At 33.4% G+C, this 13,266-nt stretch overlaps 1 protein-coding gene across 1 annotated transcript; it reads right to left on the reverse strand.

Annotated features, from left to right (window-relative positions):
- Positions 1 to 2,243: 2,243 nt before the first annotated feature.
- Positions 2,244 to 12,305, reverse strand: LOC132759585 (5-phosphohydroxy-L-lysine phospho-lyase-like). Its single transcript, XM_060751399.1, has 3 exons — positions 12,218 to 12,305; positions 11,001 to 11,184; positions 2,244 to 7,282 (listed from the first exon to the last, which is right to left on the reverse strand). Exons 1-3 carry the CDS (start codon positions 12,295 to 12,297, stop codon positions 7,160 to 7,162), a joined length of 387 nt encoding a protein of 128 aa, XP_060607382.1. The 5' UTR covers positions 12,298 to 12,305; the 3' UTR covers positions 2,244 to 7,159.
- Positions 12,306 to 13,266: the final 961 nt, after the last annotated feature.

The following is a 13,266-nucleotide window of genomic DNA, read 5'->3' on the forward strand; positions in this document are numbered from 1 at the left end:
TATGATGGCCCTGAAGTCGCTCACCTGTATATAGGCCCCCGGAGCGGGGCCAGTTTAAACCCCAGGGCTTTTATTTGAACAAACTTGGTAGACACCCATTAGAAGATATTTCATGCTTAACATCTAAGGTCTAGCTGGTCAAGTTTTTTTCTTTACACATATAGTTAAAACAATGACACACCTGGGGCAGGGCCAGTTTTGACCCAAGGGCTTTTATTTGATTAATCTTTGTAGACACTTACTAGAAAATGTTTCATGCTTAATATCTAAACTCTAGCTATTCGGGTTTTTTCAAAGAAGACTTTTAAGTTTTTGCTATACACATATAAGGAAAAGGAATGACCCCCGGGGCGGGGCCTATTTTGACCCCAGGGCTTTTATTTGAACAAACTTGGTAGACACTCACTAGATGTTTCATGCTTAGTATCTAAACTCTAGCTATTTGGTTTTTTTCAAAGAAGATTTTTTAAGTTTTTGCTATACACATATAAGGAAAATTAATGACCCCCGGGGCGGGGCCAATTTTGACCAAAGGGCTCTTACTTGAACAAACTTGGTAGACATCCATTAGAACATGTTTCATGCTAAATATCTTAGCTCTAGCTTTAAAAGAAGATTTTTTAAAGTTTTTACTTTATGCATATAGGGAAAATCAATGACCCCCTGGGGCGGGACCAATTTTGACCCCAGGGCTTTTATTTGAACAAACTTGGTAGACACTAACTAGAAGATGTTTCATGCCAAATATCTAAGCTCTAGCTCTTTGGGTTTTTTAGAAGAAGATGTTTGAAGTTTTTTCTTTTGGTTGCCATGGTAACCAGAGTTCTGCATGGAATGGAATTCTTTGAACAACTTTGTTAAGGCTTCACACAAGGAACATCCCTGTGAAGTTTCATTATGATTTGCCTTATTGTTTCAGAGGAGATGTCGTTTGAAAAGTGTGAACGGACGACGTACGACAGACGACGGACGAAGAGTGATCCTAATAGCTTACCCTGAGCATATGCTCAGGTGAGCTAAAAAGTAAAACATAACAATCTTATTCATATTCACAAAATATCTATTTGAAAGTATGGGTTACCTTTCTGGACACACAGAGAAAAACTGACATAAAATGACATATAAATATCAATCAATCAATCAATAAAACTTTGATTGCTCAGTCACTAAAACTCTATCAACTAAACAACCAATTAATGAATACATTTATTCTGTATCAATCAAAATTAATCAATCTAAATATCAAATATGTGAATAATAGCATTTAATAAAATATTAATGAACAATATTGTTTGCGAGTTATCAAAATCATATTTTTTTTTCCTTTCGTTCCAGAAAAAAAGAATGATTTCAATACATTCATGTTTCTGTCTTTATCTCTGTCGTGAATTTGTTTTAGAGAATGAATGTGAGTCAATATATTACAGGCTGATCCCATACCATCCTCGTTGAGATACACCCGCGCGCTTATCTTATAACATATCTGAGGTTGTATAAAATGGCTGACTGTTCAATGAGAGAGTTCTTCCTTGAACTGCATCTTGTCTTCTTGCTTAATCCTCCAACTACCACATTAGTGTTCTATGATAGCGGTCAATTTTTGGCAGCTGGTGAAGTTTGTTAATATCCTGAACACCTGCTGACCATAAGCGAGTCACGAGGTTATAAGACGAGCGCGCGGGTGTATCTCAACGATGATGGTATGGGATCAGCCTGTAATATATTACAAAAATACATGTATTATTTTTTCTGTGATTTAATTGAAGAGTAATGCATTTCACAAAAAAAAGGAAAATGTTATGCCAAATGGTAGCTTTGGAGAGGACGAGGGCTTAAACTCGCGACAGTCAAATCCACTATGATTGGAATACCCCCACAACCTTTCCAACATGGGATTTCATGCTGGTCATTTTATCATTATTTCTAAAGGTTTGTACAAAGTTGGAAGAAAGTCCTTCCATGGATTTGTATAGGATTTACAGAGCGGACACATAATTGTGACCAAGCTCTTTGTAATTTTACCTTCGAGTGTGACCTTGACCATGAGCCGGGGAAAAGGGTGCTGTGGATTCGCACATCGCCTTGTTCATACAGGAATTTAAACAAAGTATGATGAAATAAGGGATTAAGGGATGCTAGTAGCGGGCACTGTGGGGACGGACATGTGAACCAACTGATGGCTGCGACATAAAAGTCCACCACTACATTATATGCTGAAGGTAAAATAATAACAAACTTCACCGTTAATTTTATTATTTTTATTGCATTTAACAACAAGAAACATATTCACAACTGTCAACATACAATATCTCACATATTACATTGTAATAATGATCATCATCTTCATATTGACCACATTGTTGAACTGGTGTGTTAAATGTTTCATGTAAAAACATATTTGTTATACTTTATTTTGGTTTAATTATTTACAAATTTACAAACTATGAAATACTGGCATAGATTCCTGTTTGACATTGACATAAAATGAATAATTTACCAGTAATAAACGAAGTTGCTAAATTAATTCTAATAAATAACATGAAGTCTTTGAGCAACAGGTAAAACCTTATTAGACATATGAACTATAATAACTGAATTACTCAGTTGGTGAACTAGCTCAATGTTACTGGCATAGGCTTATCATTTTCGCTGACAGCGCTCCTTTGCTAAATGTTACAAACTTATATTATTGGACAAACTGTCTCAATACCAGGAAGTGTTAAAATATAAATAAACATAGCCCATTTATGATTACTTCGATGGCTCAGTGCAATACCTTAACTTTATTCAACCCCATGAATGCGAATAAACACTTGCCTATATAACAAGTAAAGAGGGAGCTCAAAGTAAAAACTTAAGTGATTGGTGATCAAAATATATTAAATTTCATTACTGCTTCATTTTAGTGTTTAGGTAAAAAATATCCGTACGATGGACTAATATAAATTTAAGGCAGGGAAGGTATATTTCACAAATATAAAAAAAGTTATAACGTTAAAGGCAAATAAAGTATCGGAAATGACTACGTTTTTCTTTCTGTTAAAAGGGCAAAAACGCAATCAAAAAAATAGCCAATGAGTATCTCTTTAGGAAATGTAGCAGGAAACCAAAAACACAATGGTTCTAAGAAATGATATCATTTGCTTAAAGTACCTTTAAAATAGCAGGCAACAAAGAAAATTATGGAAATAAATGACATACGTTCATTTATTCTATATACTATCAAATAGGTGATTATATTGAGCTTTAGATTGACACAACAACACCCTGTTGACCACATCCGTTCAATAAAAACGTCAATATAATAACAACAGTCTCAGCCTTATATTTGTCCCTCTATTTATCTCATGTACTACGTTTCGTTCATGTACACAACAAAAATAATCTTTTTTTTTGTTTGTTTGTTTGATTGGGTTTTATGTCACACCAGCACAGCAAAGGTCATATGGCGATGTTCCAGCTTTACTGCTGGAAGAAGAGCTCAGGTGCCCTTCAGTGCATTGTTTCACGCACGAATGGGTACCTGGGTGGAACTACTGACGTTCCGTAAGATAGCTGGATAGTTTCCTCACATGAAAGAATCCAAAGACCCTGTTGGGATTCGAACCAACAGCAATGAGGGGCAAGTGATTTGATGTCAACGCACTCGGGCCACCGACACCCCAAAAATATAATTACTTGCAATGCTAAAATTAACCGATGTTAACTTAAAAATTGTAACATTTAAAGCATACATTATCAAATATTAGAACATCAGATGAATGGAGTACAGTAACTGTTACAGTAATAGGAATTTTATAAATTAACAGATACATAAAATTGGTGAATAACAATTACAGCAATAATACATACACTTATAATAAAATATAACATTTTTTAATATTTAAAAAAAAATAACATTTGAAATTCATCCTCTTCATACATGTCAAATGTATGTAAATCACAACCATGTACATGTGTAGTTAATAAAAAGATCAACAAGCTACAAATTTTGCAATTTTTTATAACAATCTACAATATTCAACATAACATTTTGTTAGGTAGAAACAAATGCTTCCCTAGCAAGGAGAGCCAAAACCAATTCCTTAATGTAATAAAGGTGAATTTCCCTATTTTTTTCCGATTATCTTAAATAATATCATACTCTAATATCATTCACCAGGACCGTATTATGAAATTTTATTTAACAAAGTTATGTTCATTAAACAAACATACTTGGGCTGTATTATGAAATTTTAATTAACAAGTTATGTTCTAAATCTGTTCATAAAGAACAAGGTGAAGGTCATGTCTCAGAATGAGGTATATATAGAGAGTTCTTGTCATTTCATATAATTCTTTATTACTACTACATGTATAGTGATAATAATGTCAGTTTCTGTTTCAAATCTTTTTCAAATAACAATGTATTTTTTAAAATATAACACAATTAATTTCTTATAACAATTTTTGACTACTTTCAGAATTAATTAGGCTAATTAAGATTTTTCTCAATATATATACATTTTCTTAATATATGATAAAGTACAAAATTTGAATCAGCAATGAATTATGTCATTTAAAATAAACTTAAAGGATAAGTCCTTTTTTTACTTTTATATTATAAAACTAAATTAACAAAAATGTTCTAAAATGTAATGGGACCAAAAAATATCTTTCTTTTAACAAAACTAGAAAATAGCCAAAATATGAAAAAGATTGAATAATAAAACTTAAAGGAAATATAAAAAAAAGTAAAACATAACAATTTTATTCATATTCACAAAATATCTAAAATCATTCTGGAAACAGTTGATTAATAATTATCTACTACACAAACTTTTCTACCTCCAACATGTCGAGGGAAAATATCTGTTTGAAAGTATGGGTTACCTTTCTGGACACACACAGAAAAACTGACATAAAATGACATGTAAATATCAATCAATCAATCAATCAATCAATCAACCAACCTCACCAACCAACCAATCAATAAAACTTTGATTGCTCAGTCACAAAAACTCTATCAACTAAACAACCAATTAATGAATACATTTATTCTGTATCAATTAAAATTAATCAATCTAAATATCAAATATGTGAAAAAATAGCATTTAATAAAATATTAATGAACAATATATAACTATTAAAGCAATATCAAATGTCATGGTGAGTTTAAGAACAAGATATAACATCACATTATCACATACTAATACATTACAATAATTGACTTAACAAATAACTTCACATTTTACCCCACAAATGCATTACCGGTAAGTTTGTTATGAACATGAAGATATTACATAACCAGTATCCCCCTTCAACCACCCAGCCTAAATCTTATCTCTTTTCTTTACACTAGTTCTAGTAAAAATAAAGAAAGCATAAAATTTAAATGAACTTCAATACCTTATCATTGATTAACTTAAAAGAGAGATATTAAAAAGGCTTCAAGAATTCAAGTCAATACACACTGAAGAATAATTCTCGTTAAAAATATTGCAAAGTACAAAAACAGAAAATGAAAACTTTATACAATGATAAAATGTTTCAAGAAAACATCTCCAGGGAAGTAATATCTAAACGAAAACTGGAATGTTTCTTTTACATAAAAAAAAGAAAGTAAATGTTTTGAACACATGTTATTTTGTAGGAAAAAGAATGAATTTATACAAATGCAAAAAATGCTTATAAAATTGTTAAGAAAAAAGATAGCCCTATACTAACATCAGAAGCAATTTGTATTTCTGTTCTATTCAGAAATTTAATTTACCCAGTTTATTTTATGTAGTCTGTAATTCATTTCCCCTTATTTTGCTGAGTTTGTTAACTTGAATTGCCCAGCTTCAATTGTCTGAACTGGCCATCAAGTTCAAATAAATATAAAAATTTATTTCTCAAATATAAAGTTTCATTTATTTTGTTTAAGATGAATTATTTACTTAAACATAATTAACAAGTAAAACATGACTTGTTATCTTTTTAAATTTACTTTCACATACAATATTTATTAAAATATAAAACTGTAGACTTCAAAAGTAAATAAAATACCAGTTAAAGGGAGATACAGGCAAAATTTTAATTTGTTTGTTTTTGATTTTTCATTTATTATGATGTTAATGTCCTCAAAATGAATACACTAGACAGTCACTGGAACAAAAATTTTTTTCTCCTTATAACGATTAAAGTGGTGGTTTCCTAACTTGACCAGCGTGGGTCAGGTTAGAGCGTTTCATTTCACAATAGTTGTCACAGTGAGTTCTGGAAACATTCAATGTCAAATGAATGGCTTTCACTTGTTTTGATCATACAATATCCACAATGTCTGTTATTGTAACTCCCAAAGGTTGTTCAAGTCACATAACTTGTTTTAAAACTGCTCGGTGATTCTATCGGTGTTTAAATTTCGTTCAAAACATATAGATATATTTACGCTTCAAACCCAAAATATATAGAATTCATGCAGAAATTCATGCTGGGACATCAAAAAATATCATTTCAGATTGATTTGAGTACATAAACTCATTTTAATATTTTTGTCAATAATTTGCCTGTTTATCCCTTTAAAGATGAACATTTAGTTTGGGGGAAGTCAAAATGATGCCTTCTTTTAAATAAATATTATAAACATTATCTGATATCAAAAGAGGATTGCACATAAAATGATGATTTGTGAAAGAAACACTGTAAAATAGTATAATTCATTGTTGGATACTCACGATTGATTAACATGTAATCAAGCTGTGGGTAAAATGAATCAATTTGCGTCAATATACCATGTATACAGCAACAGGTGCTTGAAATAATAACCAATGAAATCGCATTTAATATAATTTATATTCAGCAATGGCGAAAGTAAAAACTATCAGTAACAGTAAATTTGCTATGCATTTTTGCTGGAAATCATTGGCATTTTTAATACTGAACGAACTTTTCACAGCTGAATTTTATTGGTTGCGGAAATTTTGTCTGTAATACAAATTTCAATCTCCTCATCAAATTGTGAGGCAACAAGTGAAACAGATGTCTTTGACACACCCCTTATTGACTGGAAATTGTTAAAAAATCCCACAGCTGATAAATGTAAGGCAGTGGGTATCCAAAGATGATTACCAGTAAGAACATTCATAATTTACAGATTTATACTAGTACGGAATACAAGTATGGAATATAAAACAAATTAGTCCATTTCTTCATAACTGACTTTCTTGCGTTTGTTTGGAGATTCATCATCATCATCATCATCGTCGTCATCATCACTGTCTAGTTTATGCTTTATTCCTGTAAGAATACTCAACGGCACCTGCAAAAACACAAATACATATATAGTTACAAATACATATATAGTTACAAGTTTAAATTATTAGACTGATCTTAATTAAACTTAATTAGGTTCATTTAATGCATTTCTAATTTCAATAGAGGGCTTTCATGACCAAATGATAAAAAAAATAAACTGATTTTGACGAAATGTGATATCTTGTAAGAACATCATTCAAACTACACTTTACCCTGGTGCTAGTTCATCCAAGTTAAAACAGGAATAGAGCCATTAAATGCAGGAACAGCTTTTCTAATACAGAAAGAGAATGGTAAAATGCAGGCTGGTTAAATGCATGACAGACTGGTTAAATGCATCAACAGATTGGTAAATTGTAGGAACATACTAGTAAACAAACTCCTCACAGTGATAATGTCCCTTGGCATAATTATAATCACTGCCTTCAAAGACGTCACATGATGATGAAAGTCACATGACGTAACTACGAAATTCAAATGTAAATATCGACCGTTACATAGAAAATCTAACGTCATTTTTCTCTTTCTGTTTTATTTTTAACTTTTAGTGCCTACGTTAGATATAGTTTATCAAACAAGAGCTGTCGGTAGGACAGCAACGCTCGACTATTCTTAGTGCTTTATAGTAAAAAAAAAATGCTTGATACAATTGCCTCCTCCTGTTTACAGGTTGGGGTAATGATGGTGAACAAGTGTGCAAAGTTTCAAAGCCATATGTCGATGGACTTTGAAAATATTTGAACTATAACAAAAACTTTAACATAAATTCTAAGTCGAAAAAGGGGCATAATTCTGTCAAAATGCTTGATACAGTTACCTCCTCCTGTATACAGGTTGGGGTTATGATGGTGAACAAGTGTGCAAAGTTTCAAAGCCATATGTCAATGGACTTTGAAAATATTTGAACTATTACAAAAACTTTAACATAAGTGGTTACGCCGATGCGGACGCCGACACTGACGCCGACGCTCGGGTGACTACGATAGCTTTACTTATTCTTATCAAATAGTCGGGCTAAAAATTATCAAAGGTATACAATATAACGTAAAATAAATTCGAAAGCTAAAAAATATAAAATATCAAAATATTGTCTCGTAGAAAATATTCTCATAATTTTTAAAATTATTTCTAAACATTCATATCATTTATTTATTTATTCATAAACATTGTTAAATAAATGAAAAAGAACTTATCTAATAGATAAAAGCAGTAGATAAAACAACTTTTGAAAAAAATATAGTATATCAGAAATTCTGATATATCAAACCTTGGTGGCAGAGATCTACGCCGAAGAATTAAGGGGAGATCATTGTGTGGAGATTGATTGGTAAAATGCATCAACAGATTGATTAAATGCAGAAACAGACTACTTAAATGCATCAACAGACTGGTAAAATGCATCAACAGACTGGTTAAATGCATCAACTGACCAGATAAATGCATCAACAGACTGGTTAAACGAGTAAGCGACTACTTAAATGCATCAACAGACTGGTTAAATGCATCAACAGACTGGTTAAATGCATCAACCGACCAGATAAATGCATCAACAGACTGGCCAAATGCAGTAACAGACTACTTAAATGCATCAACAGACTGGTTAAATGCATCAACAGACTGGTTAAATGCATCAACCGACCAGATAAATGCATCAACAGACTGGCCAAATGCAGTAACAGACTACTTAAATGCATCAACAGACTGGTTAAATGCATCAACAGACTGGTTAAATGCATCAACCGACCAGATAAATGCATCAACAGACTGGCCAAATGCAGTAACAGACTACTTAAATGCATCAACAGACTGGTTAAATGCATCAACAGACTGGTTAAATGCATCAACTGACCGGATTAATGCAGAAACAGACTGGCCAACTAGAGGATGCTTTTGTAAAAAAGCGCATGTCTCCCCCACTGCTGAGAATAACTGTGAATGGAAACAGGAATGGAAATGGAGATAAAAGAACAGAGTATATAAAACCAGACAACTGATATATCACTGATATATCAATAATAGTTAAATGTCCTCACTGATAAGAACTCTAGTTATCATCCGGAAATGAGAAAATGACCAATGGTCACTGTGACCTTAACCTTTGACCTACTGACCCCATAAACAAGAGGGATCATCTGCTCAATAAGACCAATCATCCTATGAAGTTTGAGGGTTGTAGGTCTTAAGGAACTCTAGTTATCATCCGGAAAGGAGAAATTAACCAACGGTCGCTGTGACCTTGACCTTTGACCTACTGACCATTAAAACAATAGGGATCATTTGATTAATAAGACCAATCATCCTATGAAGTTTGAGGGTTGTAGGTCAAAAGGAACTCTAGTTATCATCCGGAAATGAGAAATTGACCAACGGTCACTGTGACCTTGACCTTTGACCTACTGACCCCAAAAACAATAGGGATCATCTGCCTCTATAAGACCAATCATCCTATGAAGTTTGAGGGCTGTAGGTCAAAAGGAACTCTAGTTATCATCCGGAAACGAGAAATTGACCAACGGTCACTGTGACCTTGACCTTTGAACTACTGACCCCAAAAAACAATAGGATCATCTGCTCAATAAGACCAATCATCCTATGAAGTTTGAGGTCTGTAGGTCTAAAGGAACTCTAGTTATCATCCGGAAACGAGACATTGACCAACGGTCAGTGTGACCTTGACCTTTGACCTACTGACCCAAAAACAATAGGGATCATCAGCTCTATAAGACCAATCATCCTATGAAGTTGAGGGCTGTAGGTCAAAAGGAACTCTAGTTATCATCCGGAAACGAGAAATTGACCAACGGTCACTGTGACCTTGACCTTTGAACTACTGACCCCAAAAACAATAGGGATCATCTGCTCAATAAGACCATTCATCCTATGAAGTTTGAGAGCTGTAGGTCAAAAGGAACTCTAGTTATCGTCCGGAAACGAAGAATGGACGGACGGACGGACTGACGGACGGACGGACAGGGCAAAAACAATATGTCTCCCCCCGAGGTGGGGGAGACATAAATACAGGAACAGACTACTTAATGCAGGAACAGACTGGTTAAATGCAGTAACAGACTGGTTAAATGCAGACACAGACTGGTTAAATGCGGACACAGACTGGTTAATTGCATTAACTGACAGGATAAATGCAGAAACAGACTAATAAAATGCAGGAACAGACATGTATGATGTTAAATGCATCAACAGACTGGTTTAATGCAGAAACAGACTGGTTAAATGCAGGGCAGACTGGTTAAATGCAGTAACAGACTGGTTAAATGCATCAACAGACTGGTTAATTGCATTAACTGACAGGATATATGCAGAAACAGACTAGTTAAATGCAGGAACAGACAGGTTAAATGCATCAACAGACTGGTTAAATGCAGGAACATACTGGTAAAATACTTCAACATACTAGTAAAATACATGAACATAATGGTAAAATGCAGAAACAAACTGGTTAAATGCAGAAACATTATGGTTTTATGCAGGAACAGTCTGGTTAAATGCAGGGCAGACTGGTTAAATGCATCAACAGACTGGTTAATTGCATAAACTGACAGGATAATTGCAGAAAGCAGATGGGTAATTGCCGAAAAAAATACTAGTTAAAAGCATCAAGAGACCAGTCAAATGCAGGAATAAAGTTGTTAAATGTAGCAACAGACCACTAAAATGAAGGAATATATCATGCAGGAAAAGACCGGAACAAATGAATCTTGTACCTGTATGGTATCATTAGACTCCTGGGAGACTTGTGTAGCCTCATTTTCAACTTCTGTTAAAGCCTGATCCAATGCTTGTACTGCAGTGCGTGCATTGTCACATGTAAAACACATCGGAGGCTGGAAAATGATTACATTTTTATCTGGCCCCTCATTTGATGTGATTACCTTCCTCTCCTTCAGTCTGTAAGCATAAAAACAGTTGCATTTGCGATAGTCAATTTTGATAAATCCATGATATTCATATCTTTATCTAGGGGTATAACTAGGTTAGAGCATAATTGAACCACATTCCGGGTCAATTTTACATACTTTGTAACATTTACTATATAGTGAGCTTATCTTTGGCAAATATTATTTACAAAAGTATAAACCATTATTCAGGTTGATTTTGAATTTTCACTGTTGTAATCCTTTAGCTTTACTGGTAAGGACTTACAAGGATGTCCCTACATGCATTATCAGCAGGGACAAGTGGGTGGCTGAGTTAAACAATAAATCTTCTGTGAACTTGTTGTGAACTCTTTTGCTTTAACACAGGTGAATGACAAGTAATAAAATTCAAAGATTTTTTTCCATTTTCCAAACTTCTTTCCAAGGTAACAGATTAATATCGTTTTCCATTTTTATATTTCATAAGAAAGATATCTACACATAAGCATAGTTATGTGGCTATTCTTGACAAGAACAAATATAATGTGGTCCAGGCAATTAAATAGAAGATATTGAGTGGAGGTTTGATACTAAATTTTTTGAACAAGTTGAACAAAATCATATTATGCGAGCCTCTGGTGAACATTATATTGTTTTATTCATAGAGTTCAATAAGTTTAGTAGTGAATATACACAAATGCAATATTCTGTCTATCACATAAACAAAATTACAACAGTTAATAGTAACAAAGAGCCATTATTTCATTGACATGAATAGCTGCCTACTGTGTAACACTAACATTAACATGCTTTAACGATATGTTTTTATATAAATACAAATGACGTCACTATTGTAATATCGTTTTTATTACATGGCCTAATTTCACTCCTGCACTGTAGTTTATTTGATAAACAAAGAAACCAAATGAATAAATTCATCACAGTGAACCTTTTCTTGTTTTGACAGCTCATGAGATTCTGTCTCCATATTTTTTGATACCTCATATCACAGATATTTCAAATAATCCTCTTCTAAACTGGTAGGTCAATATAAGTATACATACTTGTAAACAAGAAGTTCTGCAGCATCTTTGTTAGGTTTTCTGCTCTCTTTATCTATCACTATCTCAACACCCATTAACATCCCAATACCTCTGCAATGTATCAAAACAGTATTACAAATACATGATATACCGGATATTGAAGATCAATCTTGAATTTATTGAACAAGTTGAATATCATCATTTAATGTGTGGCCATGGCTAGCAATATATTATTTCATTTAACAAGTCCAATATTAATCTTGTAATGCCCTTCACAAATATAATATTCTATCTATCACATACCTAATAAAGAACCATTTTTCAAATTACCTACAAGAAGCGCCACAATGCGACGAAAACTAAGTTTTCAACGACCATGTGACAACAATCAATAGGTCAAAGTGCACTGAAGTTATTGAGTAGATACTGAAAATTCTATTGTAAGCAAATTACCTTGACCTTGTACCCAGATATCTAAGTGGCAATCCAAAGCTGCCACTCAGCAAGTTCAGTGTCAAAAGGTCAAAGCAAACTCAAGTTAAAACATGAAAACTAAATGCATTAACCTTGATCACAGACACCTGGGTAGCAATCCCAAGTTGCCTCTTGATATAAGCTACCTATTCATCAAGTTTGGTGTCAATAGGGCAAAGCAATCTCAAGTTATTGAGCGGAAACTGAATTTCTATTTTTAGTAACAGTGACATTGACCTAGATCACAGACACCTGGGTACCAATCCCAAGCTGCCTCTTGATATAAGCTATTCATACACCAAGTTTGGTGTGAATAGGCCAAAGCAAACCCAAGTTATTGAGCGGAAACTGATTTTCTATTTTAGTAACAGTGACCTTGACCTTGATCACAGACACCTGGGTACCAATCCCAAGCTGCCTCTTGATATAAGCTATCCATACACCAAGTTTGGTGTGAATAGGCCAAAGCAAACTCAAGTTATTGAGCGGAAACTGAATTTCTATTTTTAGTAACAGTGACATTGACCTTGATCACAGACACCTGGCTAGCAATCCCAAGCTGCCTCTTGATATAAGCTATCCATACACCAAGTTGG

Source organism: Ruditapes philippinarum, unplaced genomic scaffold (genome assembly GCF_026571515.1).
Source record: "Ruditapes philippinarum isolate M1 unplaced genomic scaffold, ASM2657151v2 ctg11029_1_1_1_1, whole genome shotgun sequence".
In the NCBI taxonomy this organism is placed as follows: Eukaryota; Metazoa; Mollusca; class Bivalvia; order Venerida; family Veneridae; genus Ruditapes; species Ruditapes philippinarum.

Excerpts from the sequence above, each read along its gene's own strand:
- LOC132759585 (XM_060751399.1), bottom strand. The coding sequence starts at position 12,297 with ATGTTAATGGGTGTTGAGATAGTGATAGATAAAGAGAGCAGAAAACCT. Across the intron at positions 11,185-12,217 it reads GCAGAACTTCTTGTTTACAA|ACTGAAGGAGAGGAAGGTAA; the intron begins GTATGTATACTT and ends TTATGCTTACAG. Across the intron at positions 7,283-11,000 it reads AGTCTAATGATACCATACAG|GTGCCGTTGAGTATTCTTAC; the intron begins GTACAAGATTCA and ends GTGTTTTTGCAG.